Here is a 17,737-nt window from a genome sequence, read left to right on the forward strand (position 1 = left end):
AATTTCACACTTAAGGTGAAGAATATTATAAGGGCAAACAGAGTTAGATTACACATACTCTCTGTGATTTAAGTATCTGTTCTGCAACTCCTACCAATCTTCAGCCTCCATCCTCTTCTTTTTTCCTTCATGGAAACTGGAAAAAAAATCTTAACTTCTTTTTTCATAGATATGGACATAGTCATATCATACACTTAGTGACGGGATCCTTAGTCACAAGGAATTAATGAGCATATATGCTTGTCTTTCTTAGGATTTGTACAAAATCTAAAATCCAAATTCCAGACAAAACATGACATCCTGATCTTGCATTACAAACAGATGGGTGTCTTTCTGGAGGTAACTTAGCTCTTTTTAAAAAAAATCAGAACAGAGGACTGTTCTAGCTTTGTGAAACAAAGACAGAGATTTTAAAATTAAATGAAGTTTAGTTTTAGTTTTAAATGAAGTATTTTAAAGACTCATTGAGCTTCTATGTTGGAGAAGTACAGTAAGAAATTGCTCCAATAAAAGAGAATATATAGATCTCAGGGTTGAATTGTGGAGTCCTTGGTATTCTCTGAACTTGGCATTTTGCTTTCAGATGTTTCATTACCCAATTAGGTGACATCATCAGTGATAGTAAGGATGGGGTTTTCTCTCTGTTTATATATAGTAGCTACAGAACTACAGCAGCTATAACAGCTACAGTACATAAACTATATGTTGTATATGTATCGTGCACATGTGTAATACGTATACAGCACTACAGTTGCTTCTGTATATAAACAGGGAGCAAACCTCACACTCACTAGTTGGTTTATAAAACATCTGTAAGCAAACAGAGATTACCAACGACATCACAAGAAATTGTTCATTAAAATAATAATACTCTTAGCTTCCAAAGATTTACAGAATAATACAAGCACGGAGAAGGGAAAAGTTTTGCCATTTGTGCAATTCATGTTGCAGGCAATATTGAGCAGAGCTAAAAACAATTTCACATTCAATAATCCACCTAGGAGAGGATCACAATTTTCCAGGAAAATGCTGTAATATACCCAGCTCTAAGAAAATGAGATGTCCTTGCTGCACAGGTAAAACTATAGTGAATCACAAATGGGAAAATCCTTTGCACCCATCTGTGGCACTGAAAATGCATTGTTTATGGAGTTGATAAAGCCATAGTCCAATGCACACTTATTTATGGATGATGCTTGACTGATTTTACTTCTAGCATGATTGGATCGCATGATTAGAGCTCCTTGGTGAACAGGGCTAATTCTCAGAGTCTTTGCTTATTAAGATCCAGTCTAGGCTTGACAATAATTGCAAACATATCTCCTTAATACTTGGGTTTTTTATTTATTTATTTATTTATTTATTTATTTATTTATTTATTTATTTATTTATTTATTTATTAAAAGAAAAGCAGTTTGGGGAAGATGTGATCGGGAAGGAGTCTGTTTAATTCTTTCTCGTCTTGCTTATGTTTTCTTCAAATTTTTCAAGTCATTTTCTCCTGGATGGGGGAAAAAGATAAATAATCTTTTTCTGTAGAGATTGGAAAGCAGCTTGGATAAAGATCTAAATGGAAAAATGGAAGAAAAGCAAAGAGTTAAAAAAAACCATTCCTTATGTTATTCTTCTTTTCAAGCTTACATCTAGTTGCAGATGTTATTCATTAAAAAAAGAAAGAAAACCCAAACCATGGGTCAAAATAGAATACTTCAGGTATAGTTTGGCCCTGCAATTCTAAGATGTCATGGGGATAGTTCTAATTAAACCTTTCTCTAGAAAGTGTTTCCTATCAAATATAGGTACTAATAAATAAATATTATGATGCAGAACAGCATGGTGCAGGTGTAGACAATTCAATTTGCCCTCAGGGTCTGCAATATTCATTTCAGGTTTTTTTAAAAAAAAATCTAACCCTGAACTCAAGAGTTTTTTTCTTCGCTTCTTTTTCTAGTATATACAGAAAGATTCATTTTTATAAAATCCTCTCCCCTCCCCATTTTTTTAATAAGTTGTAAACCATTTTTTAATATTGAGAATGAGAGAAGAATATTTCCCTTTTTTTCAGGAAATGGTAGTGACTTGGTGTGGCAAGAAAGAATGCACACATTTACCTATCATCATCAAATGGGGAAAAGGCAGACATATTAATCTATACATGTAAATGCATAAATATAAATACAGCAGTGGATATCACTGTAATCATGTTTACCTCCTCAAATCTAACATCTGTAGGCTATTGCTTGCAATATAGTTACAAGCTCTCCTTGCTTGTAATATGTTTACATACATGCACGCACACACGCACACACAGCTTTTCAAGTAGAGAAAGGCCAGAAATCTTTTTGTAATCAGTGTTGGTACTTTTTAAAATTATTTTTGTTCTTTTAATCGGGAATGGTGGGAATGGTGCTGATGTGTGTATGCCAACAGAGAATTGTTAAGCATCCAGTGGTGGTTTCTGATCTAAGCTATTGTCTTTAAACATAAACATACAAAATTTCGGTGTCATAGTCTTAAGATGGTCCACAAAAATGAGAATGGGGCAGATATACCCTCTACTTATCCCTGAAAACTTGACATATGTCCATGTTATTCTTGATTTAAGTTGCATTGCATTTAAAAAAAAAACAATCTTCACTTATTTTTATATTAAAAATCAATATTTTAGTGACTATATATATCCAGGGGATGGTAGAGGACAGGAAGGCCTGGAGGTACATTATTCACGGAGTCGCAATGGGTCAGACACAACTTCAACTAACAACAACATTTATATATCACATTAAGAACACATCTAATGCAATTCAAAAACAAAGCAATAAATCAAAGACTAATACAATAATCATGTGACTAAAATATCCTCATGGACACATTCCTTAACCCAACCTATGAGAAAAGAGCAAGGTTGTCCAACATCATAGGGTTCTGTAGAAGAGATAATGTCCTTGAAGGACAGTGGTAAAATCTATTACCAAGACAGCAATCAGACAAGTACTGTATAGCTTAAGTCCATGCCAAGGAACCAACTTGAGAAAATTCATCAGACTGGTCTACATATCTAAAGGACAGGTGGCTGAGTTAACAATCCCAAGGAACCTGTCCATCTCTTCAAACATCTTCCAGATAATACCGCAAGATGGTGTGTCACTTAACTCACAAGAACTTGCCTACTCAGTCTAACTATGAATGGTGTTTTCCTGATCAGGTAAAGCAGTGTATGCAGAAGAGATTTGAAGGTCTTCTTGACAGCCATGCAAACATATATTTCTTCAGACCTTGTCTTGGTAGAAAAATATGTTACCATGATTTGTGCTGCCCTGATGGCTCTAATCCAAAGCACTTCAGTAATGAGGATTTTAGTTTGTTCTGTCCTTAGAGCTTTATGTGGAACAGTTTAAGAGTGCCTTTTGCTAGACTCTACTAGCTTATTTTCTCCTCCTTCCCAGCGTCAGTAGATGATATGAAAATCACCAATCCCTTCCTTAAAATATGGTGGGATGAGTTTGTATGAGTACAGACAGTACCTGCAATGGAGACTTTAGCTCCCTTTCACGCATCAGGAATAACAAGTTGTCAGTGTAGAGTTGCTCTGTAACAATAACCTGTCATTCGGGCTATTTCTGAACATGGGTTGGGAATTATGTGCCCAAAATATTTAAGGTTCAGTTCATCATTAAGTCTCCTAGCAAGCAGTTTTACTTTACCTGACACTGAATAATTTGTTCTTGCAATTCAAGGTATTGTCAACCATTTTCTCCAGTGCCACAATTTAAAAGCACAATTTTTCCTTCGTTCAGCCTTTCTGAGGGTCTACATATCATAGCCATATGTTACAAGTGGGAAAACCATGGCTTGGCAACATATAATTTTCTGTCATTGTGATGTCTCTGCATTCTACTATTTGTCTTGATTTGTCATGGTCTTTCTGCCAAGTGGCAGATGATATTTTATTTCATATTTACAGTCAGCAATCCTGAAAATGTTTGAGCCTGTATTTACACACCCATCTAATTCTCTTGCCGCAGTTCAGAAATAGTTTTCTACAATTTCTTTTGGGTGATTGTTTTCTTCTTCTTTTAATCCCCCCCTCCACCTTATAGTTCTGGGATTTCCTAGCGCTGTCCAAATAAAAACTAAGCAGTCATGACCCCTATTTGCTTTCTTCAAGGTCAGCCAAAATCTAATTTTGTACACATATACTGACAAAAGGAAATGTGACTATAATATTCTCCCTTTTTTATTTTCATCAAAAGTCAGAGGGGAGTTTACTCATTTTCACTTGCTGCTCACTTGCTTTATAAAAGCTTTGCATGATTGGTCTTTCTTCCTTTTAGGGCTCTGGCCGATATCCTCCGGCAGCAGGGACCAATCCCCATAGCACACTGTGAAAGAGAGACTATCTCGGCTATAGATACCTCCCCCAAAGACAACACACCCATCCGAACATCTTCGAAAAACCACTATACGCCAGTGCGCACCTCTAAGACCAACCCAGGTAAGACCGGCACTTCTTCAGCACTTGTATTAAGACACTAAGTGACTTATGTATGGGTTCTGAGCAGGGGTGGGTTCCTACCGGCTGAACAACCAGTTCACTTCATGGACGCTTTGCATGCATAGTTTAGCAAAAATTGAACTTCCGCATTACAAACAAGGAAAGGAGCAAAGAAAGCATCTGATGGGAGGCAATTCGATCTGCCACCACTGATCAGCTGGGCTTTGGAAGAAGAAATAAAGGTCAGTATAAAGCTATTGTCAGTATAAAGGTCTTGGGGCGGGTGGGAGGACCCACTTTCACGGAAACAGAGAATCGGCTCGCTCTCGGCTTGCAGTCAGAGCTAACGGTTCTGCCGAACCAGACCGAACCTGTAAGAACCCACCACTGGTTTTAAGGGAGCGGTAGAATATTATTAGTGCTATATTTATTTGTGTGTGTGTATATATGTATATATGTGTGTGATTTATTTGTATGTTTGTTTGTTTATCAATTTTTGAAACCACCTATCTCCCTCACAAAACAGCTCTGAATAGTGTACAAATAAAATTATATACTGGATCTGAGGACTGAGGAACTTTTTTTGAGTTGTATTTGAAGATGTAGTTGCATTTAAATAATAGTACATTCTTTTGCTAAATGAAGCTCCTACTGATACTTATATATGCCATTACTCTTTTATGAAATCCCAACATTATTCATAAGAGTAAAATAAAATCAAAAGCATACATTTATAATTTATTGTAATAACACTAACAGAAAGACCAATATAAAAACAATACATTTTTAGAGACGGTTTTGTGATTGAGTTTGCTACAGACAGAGGATCATAAGTCTCTGGAGTGGCTCACTGGTGTACACTGTGGTCCTATTGATGATATGATGACTTACTGAGTCATGTTTAGCTGTTGCATGAAATTGATAAAGCCAGTAGGCATTCAGTTATGATCTTGCAGTAATAAGATCATTATTAGGCTAAAAGAAATTAAGGTGCAGAAGCAACAACAAGTAAATTGCACATGTTTAGGAGGTAGAAAATATTATGAATTGCAAATGAATTGTGCAACATGTGTCTGTTTGAAAAACATGACCCAAATCTTCATTCAAGCACAGCCTTCACTCATGCCCCCTGATCTCCTTTTTCTGGGAAATAAGACATACTTCATATTCTCCATTCCTTGAGCCTTTGGAATTATAATAGCATGCTTTATATGGAATAAGATGTTCTGGTTCAGTCAGAAGTGATAGGGCATAACATATCATTGGGTGCAGTTTTCTGTCTGTGATCATCTGAGAAGTCAAAGCAGTTGATTTCCACAAGTTTTGTAGGAGGCACTGCAAATTTAAGATACCCACTTCTATGATATTTCAGAGATTTTTCATTTGGATCTGAAGAAATTTGTATTTATTATATATAAGATGTAGGAGATGATCAGGCTGAGCCTGAGGGAGGGGTCAAATGTATCATTAGTCTTTGTGTGCCCACAAGAGATCTAAGTCTAGCCCACCTTGAATTCCTTTCTTAACTCCCACCCACTTCCTTGAAACACTAATAGTTCAGATTCTGGTAGATAGCTTAAGCTTGCAATAAATTTCTCTGGCATCCATAAGAGTTGTTATACAAAAGAGCTGAAATGGGATCTATTCAAATTTAACAGTTATGATAAAATAAAGATGTAACTAAAGGATGCTTACATAATATATTGTAACAGATGTAAATGTTATACAGGGGAGTCAAACTAGCGTCCCATGGACCAGATGCATCATTTGTGGGCCACGCTCATCCAGCTCTGCAAAGGCAAAAAAAGTCACGATGTGTCACATGACATGATCGAGTTTGACACCAGTATTATAAGATATTGAGGCCAATGAGATAAAATGTTAGAAGTTGTAACCTCTTCTCCTAGAAGCCCTCTGGGTCGCCACACTGTGCTTCCACACCGTGCTGACCATGTAAGCATAGAGACATGGTGATAGAGGATTCATCCCTTCCTCCCTCGGTTGGCAGATAAATCAAACTCATAGGAAATAAACAAAATCAAGTTTTATTTATTTTTTCTTAAAAAGTATGTTAAGAACTTTTGTCAAACTTGTAAATGTTAAAATTCAGCCATTCAATGGGAAAGAGATAATTACAAAGCAGCCTAGATTATGGTACAATAGCAGTATGTAAATTACTTGGGAAAAATAAATTACAAAATAAAACACAGAACTCCAGAGAGAATAAAAGAGAGTGCAGGTGTAGAAACAAATGAAGAATTGTGTACCCCAAATATTACAGATTCCCCGAAGAACAATGACCATAGCCCTAGAGATTTAAGAAGCCAAAATCCAATTTTGTAATTTGTTGATTGATTAAATGCTATCAACTCCTGGTGACCATAAAGATAGACTTTTCCAGAATCATGTATCCCCAATCCAGTCTTTTGGGTTTTCCAACAGCACACCAATGGCCACTGTAGTTAAATCCATCCAGCTTACTATTGATCATCTTCTTCTTCCCATTCCTTCTCATTTTCCCAACATTAGGGACTTGTTCAGAGAGAGAAACAAAATGAGATTTAGTACAATAAAAAAAACAGAAATTAAAAATCATAGGACCAATCCTAACTATATACTGCATATTCATCATTTTTTACAATGTAGCTTTGAGATTGTTAGAGCTTTAAGGCAGTTCCTCACAAAACCTGTTTCTATGAATTTCTTCCATATTTTTATAGGGACTCTAGCAAAGGAAGTGTCTGGGGTATCTATGTACTTCTGTAATAGCTATTGTTCACTCATGATGAGGCACATTTTGTGTCTGCAGTCTGGCATGTGTGCTATGTTCAAGTATATGCATTTGAAGGGAAAATACTTCAGCTGAAGGAGATTTTCAGCTGAGAAATAGCAGAGTGGAATGTATGTTGTTATACTGGCTACTGACCCATAGGAGGCACTGTGCAATTGGCTTCATTCTTATATTGAGACATTTATGGAGCACAATGGTGGCCTAGTGGTGAAGACGCTCATCTCTTACTCAGAAGGTTGAGAATTCAATTGTAGGTAGTAGCAAACATTTCTTTCTTGGGGCACAAAGAAAAAAAATCTACTATAAACTCCATATAGGCATCACGAAGGGCATCTGGCTAGTAAATGCTCAGGTTCATTCAGCCATATGGACTCAACCCAAATTAAGGGATTGCAAAAAGAAAAAAATATTGAGACATTCATCAGGCTTAGGTATCCCCCAAGTTCCATTAACTGTACTGTGATTTACCTTCTGTGGGATTCACAATATTTATTTGTGCCTGGAAACATAAGTGTGGTACTCTTTTAGAAAATGTACACTTATGTATGGAAGAACTTCAGTACAAAGCCATTATATGAGAGAATTATTAAACCCTGCACCTTCCTAGCTTTCTGTGATACACCTTCTGTTCAAGCTGTTGTCTCTTAAAATGAACACTACTGAATTTTAAATGCATGTTGTTTGTACATCATGTGCCGTCAGAGTCAAAACAAGACAATCTCTTGAAAATCAGAACATTAAGAAAACATTATTGCTGGGTACTCGGTGGACGTTGCCCAGAAAGCACAGCACTAGGATGAAAATGAAGTCAGAGCTGTAGGCTTGAAATAAGTCATTTTTCATCCTTCATAAAATTATAGTTGTGAGTAGTATCACAACTATAATTTTATAGTATCCAAATCAACACTGAATGTAAGATAAAAAGTTTAGATTAGTAACTCTGTATTATATGTGTCTAGAGTTTTGGGAGGTCACTGTAAAGATGAGAGTGATTAGTCCATGGCACAATATAACAAGAGTAATTGGCAATAATGTTATTATTGGTGTTATTGTTATAATATTCTTAAATTCTTTCAGTAAGAATGGTTAATCATCCCATTTGGAAAATAACTGAGACAATAGCCAGTACAGGCAGAATGGGTACACTTTTCTCATTCTAGTTTATCGGGCAGTTCAAAAAAAAACATAATGAAAGACATACTTTATTTTGATACTGATTTTCCCTTATTCTTTCAAACTTACCAAGATTTTTTTAAATAGAAAACATCCCTCATCACTGACTATATAAACTATGTCAGCAAATAAATGATATAGAATCCTGTGTGAGTAGCCACAAATCCCTTCCTAAAAATAATGGTGGCATTGTAGAAGTATTGGGTATTTATTGGATTTTTATCTCAGGTTTATTACTTTATAAGTAACTCAAGGCAAGGAACATTCCTAATACTCTTTCCTCCTCCTATTTTCCTCACAACAATAATTCTGTGAGATGGGTTTAGAGGTGGGTTGCTCCTGGTTCGGCCCGGATCAGGGGAGCTGGTAGTAGTGGCAGCGGGAGGCTCGGCCCACCCACCCAGATGCTTCTGTGTATACGCAAAAGCTTCTGAGTATGCACAAAAGATTTTGCACATGAGCAGAAGCATTGCGCATGAGCATGAGCAAACTGGTAATAAACAGGTTAGGAACCCACCACTGGGTGGATTGGTCTGAGAGAGAATGACTAGATCAAAATCACCCAACTGGCTTTCATGTGTAAGGCAGAACTAGCACTCACAGTGTCCTAATTTCTAGTCCAGTGCCTTAACCATTATACCAAATTGGCTCCCCTGTGTCCTTTAATAGGAAGAGGTCATTGGTTCAATGTCATAAAAGACTGAGAAAATTGCTGATTATTTGAGGATTTTAAATACTAACAAGCTGCTTTCCTTACAGAAGGAAAGTCCAAATTTTCTAGAAACCTTCTCGACCTTTTGGCTAAGATCAAGTGTCGTACCTAGAAACCTGAGTATTAACTATTAACTGATAAAATATCCTAGCAATTCTAACAGTTGTCTTCTACTATCAACCGACACTATGTTTTAAGTTAGTTTCTTCATTTGTTTCTAGAGGGAGATGTGGTTGCTTGGAATGATATGTTAGTCTGTTTAATGACCCCAGCTGCCAAATGAAAAAGAAAAAAGAGATTCTGTGAGTAACTTGAATTTTGCTTCCCAGTGCAAAAACTATAGATTTGTTGATAAGTATTCTAATCATTTTTTCTAGAATTATTTCCTTCAGATGGGAGAGAAGGAGGGAAAGAAAGAAAAATAGATTGTGATTATTGGAAATTAGGATCTATGAAAAATAGACAATCCTTTTTTGTTTTGTATGAGAATCAGTGATAACTTGTGGCCATATCAATATCTGTTACTTGTTTCAGCATAACTCTGGAACGCCTCTAGCAATTTCAACCAAACTTGGTACACAGATGACTTACTCTCTGGAGAAAAATACTGTGGGGGGTAAGACACCCATAACACCTTTTTTGGGGGGGGGTGTTCTGTTAAGACACAGCTGTTGTGCCTTTAAATGGCTTCTACTATACTGCCATAAAATGACTTCTACTGTACAGCACAGTGGAGTTGGCATGGTAACAGCTTCACAGTACTCCACAAAGGGGCTCCCTCTGGTAAGGGGGAAAAATCCAACATTAGAAATTACGTTTGGTCTGGACATTTTCCCCCCGGGCAACATCAGGTCATCGGCTAGTGGCTAATAAAAGGTACAGCTAAGGCTGTATCTATATCTATAGGAAGTGGTTCATCCAATCTGCATAACCATTTAGGGAATTCACCATTTGTTTTCTTGAATTAAAAAGAAAATGGGACACAAGAAACATCTCCAATTAGTCAAAAGAGTAGTATTTTGACACCACTGCAGAACCATATAATGATTGAAATTCTGCATTAAAGTTCTGTGTGTTCTGTTTACAAGTTGAAGTTTGATTTTGGTGATTTCTGACTGATGGTGGGTAGTTCAGGACAATATAATTTAGAATTAATGCTACCTTTTCTGCATTGTTCAACATTCAACTATGTTCAATATTTCTACATTATTTCAACGTTTGTTTCAGCATCGTTCAGTATTATACATTATTCGTTTCCAGCTGAGCATTTTTGATGCAGGTGATCCTTAATTTGGGATAACTAGCTAGTACTGCATGCTGACTGGGGAATTCTGGGAGATGAAGTTCACATATGCTAAGATTGGGAAACAGTCAGCTAGTATAATGCCCAGAACTAAGGGAAATTCTCAATATCTACAGTAGTCCTCAATTTATGATCACAAGTGAGCCCCAAATTTCTGATGCTAAGTGAAGAGAGTTGTTAAGTGAATTTGCCCCTTTTACGACCTTTCTTGCTGAAGTTGTTAAGCAAAACACTGCAGTTATTACATTAATAACATGGTTGTTAAGTGAATCTGGCTAACCCCATTTTGCTTATCAGAATGTCGCAAAAGGAGATCACAGGACCCCGGGATGCAGCAACCGTCATAAATGTGAGTCAGTTGCCAAACATCTGAATTTTGATCCCCTGACCATGGGGATGCTGCAAAGATCATAACTGTGAAAAAGGTCATAAGATACCTTTTTTCAGTGCTGCTATAACTTCAAATAGTCACTAAACAAACAGGACTACTGTTCCTAAACATTGTAAGTTGAGGACTACCTGTACTAGCCGATTTCTTAAATTTTCAATTTAACAGAATGTTCATACAGATTGAGAATATTAGAGCACTGGGCCCTTTTTGGCACCAGAGGTGGAATAGATGGCTATTCAGATATTGCTGAAGAGTCCACATGTAAAATTTGTTGGGGACCATACAGTGTATGGGTAGGAGACCAACACAATGGGCTTTCTCAGAATTGAATTAAGACCTCCCTTTCTCCTCATGCATTTAAGGCCAGTTAAATGGATTCTCCTTTTGGTTGTTTTTATTATAGTGCTTGGTTACCAATTTATATTTTGCATTTCGTATTTGTATTTATATGTTAATATATGCTTTAATATTATGTGGTTCTTTTTCAGTTTATTCTTTGTTTTGTTGTTGTTGTTCTTGTAGTAGTAGTAGTAGTAGTAGTAGTAGTAGTAGTAGTAGTAGTAGTATGCTACCTAGAATCATATTGTTTGAGCTATGCAGGCTTATCAATTCAGTAAATCAAATTAATAAGTAGGGGAAAATGCATTCACCCTGGAGATAGAATAGAAAATCTATTTTCTGAAAATTTAATCACTTTTAAAGTAAGTTTATTCTACCTAGCCAACCATTCCTTCTCAGGTTTGATTTTTATTTATTTATCAACAATTGGTGTCAGTTGAAATACTGATACAGTTTATCCAAATTCTGAAACATTGGTTAGATAGTTTGGAATTTTGATCTGAACTATTTGGTATATGTGGATAAACTCCACAGTGACATCCACAGTGGTGGCATTCAGCGGTTCGGACTGATTCAGGCGAACCAGTAGTAGCGACCTGCAGGTGGGCCCATGCACCTGCCCCGGCTCTATGCCATCCTATTTAGCTACTTTTTATAAGCCATGCACATGCATGCAAGCCCTGCATGCAAGCAAAGTGCATGCACAGAAGGCGTACGGACTCACAAAGAGAGCACGGGCACACGCTCACAGTTTTGGTGGTAAAATTATGTGAAACCCACCTCTGGATATCCCACTTCTATCTGCAAGTATGCATACTTCTACTCTGGCAGATATTTGCATTCTAAGTGCTTGGATTTCATGAGATGGTGAAATTGTCCACAAAAGATGGAAAGTTTCTAAGCAAAGGTTGGTATTTTTATTTTAAAAATATTATTTCTGGTGATTTGACAGGAAGTTCTCCAGTTGGACAGACGTGGGAGATGTGGGCTCCTAAGAGTCTCACATGAACCCTGTCTGACAAATCATCTTCAAAGATTCTTTTGAATGAGAACCCCTACTGGAGGTGGGGGCGAAGAAGGGCAGTGTCTCATCAGACTCTGAGAGAAGCAAGAGATCTCTCATGGGTTAGAGATTTGCCTATGAATCAGAGTCAGGGTGGCAGCCTTCATGGCTGACAAGATGCTAGCCTTTTTGTCAAAATAAGTTTGGAACAGGCAGAGACTGGGAGAGATAAAAGGCCTGGTAAGAAAATTTAATGCACAACTATAAATTAAACCTGGAAAAGGCAGAGAAATTTTGAGAACATAAATAATACTGATGGTCAGATTGGGACTTTTTTTTCCTAAAAGAAAAGGAAGAAAGGAAGGTGGAGGGTTATATCATCAGTCCCCCCCCCCCCGAAGTTCTTTGTCTGCGCTTTTGAACAGAAGAACAGAAAGCAGAGCAGTTACAAACCCACGTAATTATAAATGTTAAATTTGGTCTTGGATCTTAAACAGAAGCCAAAATTTTTACTTTGTTTGAATTCCTTCCAGCTAAAATAATCCAGAAAAAAGCACGTCTTCTTCTGAACCCACTCAATATAAACTCTAATTTGGTCTTGGATATCAAATAGAAACCAAATATTTTGATCTCTTTTTCTCTGATAATGTATAACCTAACCTTGACTATGTGGGAAGTTTTAACTAACCAACTACCATAAATCACAAGTTGCAAGAGCAGGAGGCAAAAGAGACATGTACCTGAATCTAGCTCTTTATAAGTTTGTTCTAATTGATATGTTTTAAGCAGCTGTGGCTGTTCGGAGATGGAAGGTGACAAGGGGAAGAATTATTACAGAGATAAGAACTTCGCCTCTTCCCTCCTTCGCCTTTTTATTTTACTGCAAAAGATTAAGATGGCCCCGGCTTCACTTCCAGTCCCACAGTAGCTAAAACTTAAGGTGGATCAGAGCCTCAAAATAAGACTTTGTATAACTAACTGCAATCTTGGAACTGGATATTAAGGAAGAACAAAAGACCAAGATGGCTCCCATCGTTGTCCCCTAGAGCAGTGGAAGTGGACAAACTTAAGGTGGACCAGAACTTTGAAATAACTGTATAGCTAATTCTAACTTTGGAACTAGACACCAAGGAAAGCTGGGAATTTGAAGAACTACGTGAAATTATAAAAATATGGATAAATCATTAAAATCAAGCCTAAATAGAATTCTGAACTCAGAGAAGCAGATATCTAAAGAAGAATTCAAAGAAGGGAAGCAAGGGTGACAAGATAATGAAGAAGTAGAAATGGAGGAAAACAAAAGGCAGACAAAAGAGGTTGAGGCTGTTAGTGGCATAAGGGAAATTGAAGGGGGAGAAATAAAAAACATCCTTTTGGTGGTGAACTGGGCAAAGTTGGGGAGAGTGGATGTGCTGAAGCAAAGAGAAGGGAGAGGGCAGGAGCAGAGAAGTGGGACAAAAGACTTACTAGGAAAAAATCAGACAACCAGAAATTTTTAGGTGAGAGAATATAAAACTAAGATAAGGGTTTTATTTCTAAATATGACAATAAAATGGAGTTGCTAATTGATTGAATGTAATAATGGAAAGATAATTAAGCAAAGTGGAGATGTGATCTAGAGTTGAAGGGCATTAAAACCTTGCCCTTGTCATGGTCTGATCACTTCCTGCTGAGGCTTGACTTTCGGAGGCCAATCCCCCACTGTAGGGAGGAGGAACCGATTAGGTGGTTCCGCCCCAGGCGCCTGATGGACCCAATGGGGTTTCAGACGGCGCTTAGAGAAATACCTGACACTATCGTCCACAATTCGGTGGAGTCCTTAGTCGCTGCTTGGAATATAGCGGCGGCGGGGGCTCTAAACCGGATTGTGCCTTTGCGACCTCTCCGAGGCGGCGGATCCAGGAGGGCTCCTTGGTTCACCGAGGAACTCCGGGAGATGAAACGCCAAAAGAGATCCCTAGAGCGCCGCTGGAGGGCCAGTAAATCTGAGTCAGACCGAGCACTGATGAGAGCCTTTATTAGAGCCTATCTCGTGGCAATACGGGTGGCGAAATGTTCGCATTTTGCCGCCCTTATTGCATCCACCGAATCGCGCCCAGCCGCCTTGTTTAGAATAACCCGCCCCCTCTTGAAAGGGAGGGATGCGGATGACCCTCTACAGGGTAGAGCTGAGGAATTTGTTCAGTATTTGATGGATAAAGTCGGTCGGATTTGGACAGAGCTGGACTCCAATTGCACGATACCAGCCGAGGTACCGGGGGAGGGTCTTGAGCATGCTTTATGGATTGAGTTTCAATGGGCTTCTCCTGATGAAGTGGACAAGGCCATGGGAGCAGTGAGTGCCTCCACTTGTATACTGGACCCGTGTCCCTCCTGGCTGGTCTCGACCAGCAGGGAGGTGACACGCGGCTGGATACAGACGATTGTGAACACCTCTCTCTGGGAGGGAATCTTCCCACCCCTCCTAAAGGATGCGGTGGTGAGACCCCTCCTGAAGAAATCGTCTTTGGACCCAGCCATTTTGAGCAATTATCGTCCAGTCTCCAACCTTCCCTTTGTAGGGAAGGTTGTTGAGAAAGTGGTGGCCTCGCAACTCCGACGGTCCTTGGATGAAGCCGATTATCTAGACTCTTTTCAGTCGGGTTTCAGGCCTGGTTACAGCACAGAAACTGCTTTGGTCGCGCTGATCGATGATCTCTGGCGGGCCAGGGATAGGGGTCACCCCTCTATCCTTGTGCTTCTTGACCTCTCAGCGGCCTTCGATACCATCGACCATGGTATCCTTCTGCGACGGTTGCGAGAGGTGGGGGTGGAAGGCACCGTTTTGCGGTGGTTCTCCTCCTACCTCTCGGACAGGTCGCAGTCGGTGTTGGTCGGAGGGCAGAGATCGACCCCAAGGCCCCACAAGTATGGGGTGCCGCAGGGTCGGTCCTGTCCCCCCTCCTATTTAAAATCTACATGAAGCCGCTGGGTGAGATCATACGCCGGCACGGGATTAAGTATCACCAATATGCAGACGATACGCAGCTGTATCTGTCTGCCCCGTGCCAACTCAGCGAAGCAGTAGAAGTGATGTGCCAGTGCCTGGAGGCTGTTAGAGTCTGGATGGGAGCAAACAAGTTGGCACTCAATCCAGACAAGACCGAGTGGCTTCTGATGTTCCCTCCCAAAGATTGTCCAACTGTTCCATCTCTCAGGCTGGGGGGTGAAATTATACACCCCCTCAGAGAGGGTTCGCAATTTGGGAGTCCTCCTGGACCCACAGCTGACTCTAGAACACCATCTGTCGGCTGTGACCAGGGGGACCTTTGCCCAGGTTCGCCTGGTGCACCAATTGCGACCCTACCTGGATCGGGAGGCCCTTCAGACAGTCACTCACGCCCTTGTGACCTCAAGACTGGATTATTGTAATGCGCTCTACATGGGGCTGCCCTTGAAGAGTGTTCGAAGACTCCAATTAGTCCAGAATGCAGCCGCCCGAGCGGTCGTGGGTGCACCAAGGTACACCCACGTTACACCTATCCTCCGCGAGTGGCACTGGCTACCTATTAGTCTCTGAATCCGCTTCAAGGTGCTGGTCGCTACCTATAAAGCCCTACATGGCATCGGACCTGGGTACCTGAGAGACCGCCTCCTGCCGATTACCTCTCTCAGACCAATTAGATCGCACAGGTTGGGTCTCCTCCGGATTCCATCTGCCAGCCAATGTCGGCTGGCGACTCCCCGGAGGAGAGCCTTCTCTGTTGCAGCTCCGGCCCTCTGGAACGAGCTCCCTGTTGAGATCCGGATCCTTACTACCCTCCCGGCCTTCCGCAAAGCCACCAAGTCCTGGCTGTTCCAGCAGGCTGGGGGGAGCTGAGAAGCATCTACCTCCATAGAAATTGTGAATGAAATTGTTTTTAATATGTTGTCTTTGTCTTGTTCCCCCCTTTCCCTTGTCTTTTGTAAGCCGCCCGGAGTCCTCCGGGAGTGGCGGCATACAAGACAAATAAATAATAATAATAATAATAATAATAATAATAATAATAATAATAATAATAACTATATGGAATATGGATAAATATGATATTGATATTGATGTGGGGAGGTTGTGAAAAACATGACAACAAGGAGTTGCTAACTGGTTGAATACAATAATGGAAAGACAACTAAACAAAGGCCAGAATATATGGAATGTGGGTAAATATGAAACTGACATGGGGAGGTTGTAAAGCAGAGTTTGTCATTCACTTTTATACATGATAATTAAACTGAGTGGCAAATTGACTGGAAATGACAACAGAAGGACAACTAAGCATGGGTTAAAATATATGAAACATGGATATACATAGAACTTTTAAGATGATGATATAAAGCAAGATGTTTACCGTTTGTTATTCTAAACAATAGGTTAAGGAAATTGAAATGAATATTGAACAGCGAGGTTTGCCATTCATAGACAGCTAAAGGTAATCTAATCCAAGACATGGAAAAATTGGAGAGGAAACATGAAATACACTTATAATGGGAAACTATTGAGACTTAAAGGCAGAATCACAAATTGGGGACACGTAAGGATGTATAATTATATAAAGATAATGATGAGAATAGCTGGGAATTGTAACCAGGTCTACATCTCAACCAAAATTAGGCTGGGAGAGGGGGTTTAAAAGTACAATGACTATGTTTTATTTTTATTTTTTAAAAATGAGAATATATGTTTAAAATTAAATATGTATATTGAAAAGGAACTATAAATACCATCAACATAAAATGGAGCTTGCTCAGAAGCTGAAATACACTAAGCAAATGAGATTAAGAGTGGGAAGAAAAGGAGAGACGTAAGGGAAGGAGAGAGGGATAGGAGAGAGGGTAGGAGGGGGAAGAGGAGGAGAGAAATGAGGAGTAGAAAGGGGAGAGAGGAGTAGGAGAGAGGAAGGGGAAGTAGAGAAGAGAAGGAGAACAGAGAGAAGAAAGGAGTAGGGAGGGAAATGAGAGAGGGAGAAGAAAGTGAATGCACAAATATAGTGTATGGAGAGCAGAAGAGCCAATAACTGGTTTTTTTTTTCCTTTTGGGGAGTTGATGGTAAGATGCACTGATGTAAACATTTAATAATACAATACAATGTTGGCTATGTAATAGTATACATGTGATCATATGTTATAAAATGAAAAATAAAAAACTTTATAGAAATGGAAGAAAAAACATCACAATTTGCGGGAATAGTTTTTGGACATGCTATGTTACAAGTAATCTTCAATTTACAACACGTTGCTTAGCAACAGAGGTGGTATTCAGCCAGTTTTGACAAGTTCTGGAGAACCGGTAGTGGAAATTTTGAGAGTGGGCAGGGAATGGGGATTTTGCATTATCTTTCCCCTGCCATTCCCACAAAGCCACGCCCACAGAACTGGTAGTAAAAAAATTTCAATCCCACCACTAAGAAGTCTTGACGGATCTCCCCAAAAGATACTTATAACCCAGTTTCAAAGCTGCCCACACTCGGTCACATGAAGAGATTTCGGGTGTTTGGCAACTGGTCTTTACAGC

General features: G+C 39.2%; 1 protein-coding gene across 1 annotated transcript in view; it reads left to right on the forward strand.

Annotated features, from left to right (window-relative positions):
* Window positions 1-17,737, forward strand: part of SHISA6 (shisa family member 6) — a 335,906-nt gene that overhangs the window by 18,254 nt on the left and 299,915 nt on the right. The window contains exon 2 of the mRNA XM_032208530.1: window positions 4,335-4,495. Within this exon, the coding sequence (XP_032064421.1) occupies window positions 4,335-4,495 (161 nt within the window). The remainder of the gene's footprint in view (window positions 1-4,334; window positions 4,496-17,737) is intronic.

The sequence above is a fragment of the Thamnophis elegans genome, chromosome 2 (genome assembly GCF_009769535.1).
Source record: "Thamnophis elegans isolate rThaEle1 chromosome 2, rThaEle1.pri, whole genome shotgun sequence".
Lineage (NCBI taxonomy): Eukaryota > Metazoa > Chordata > Lepidosauria > Squamata > Colubridae > Thamnophis > Thamnophis elegans.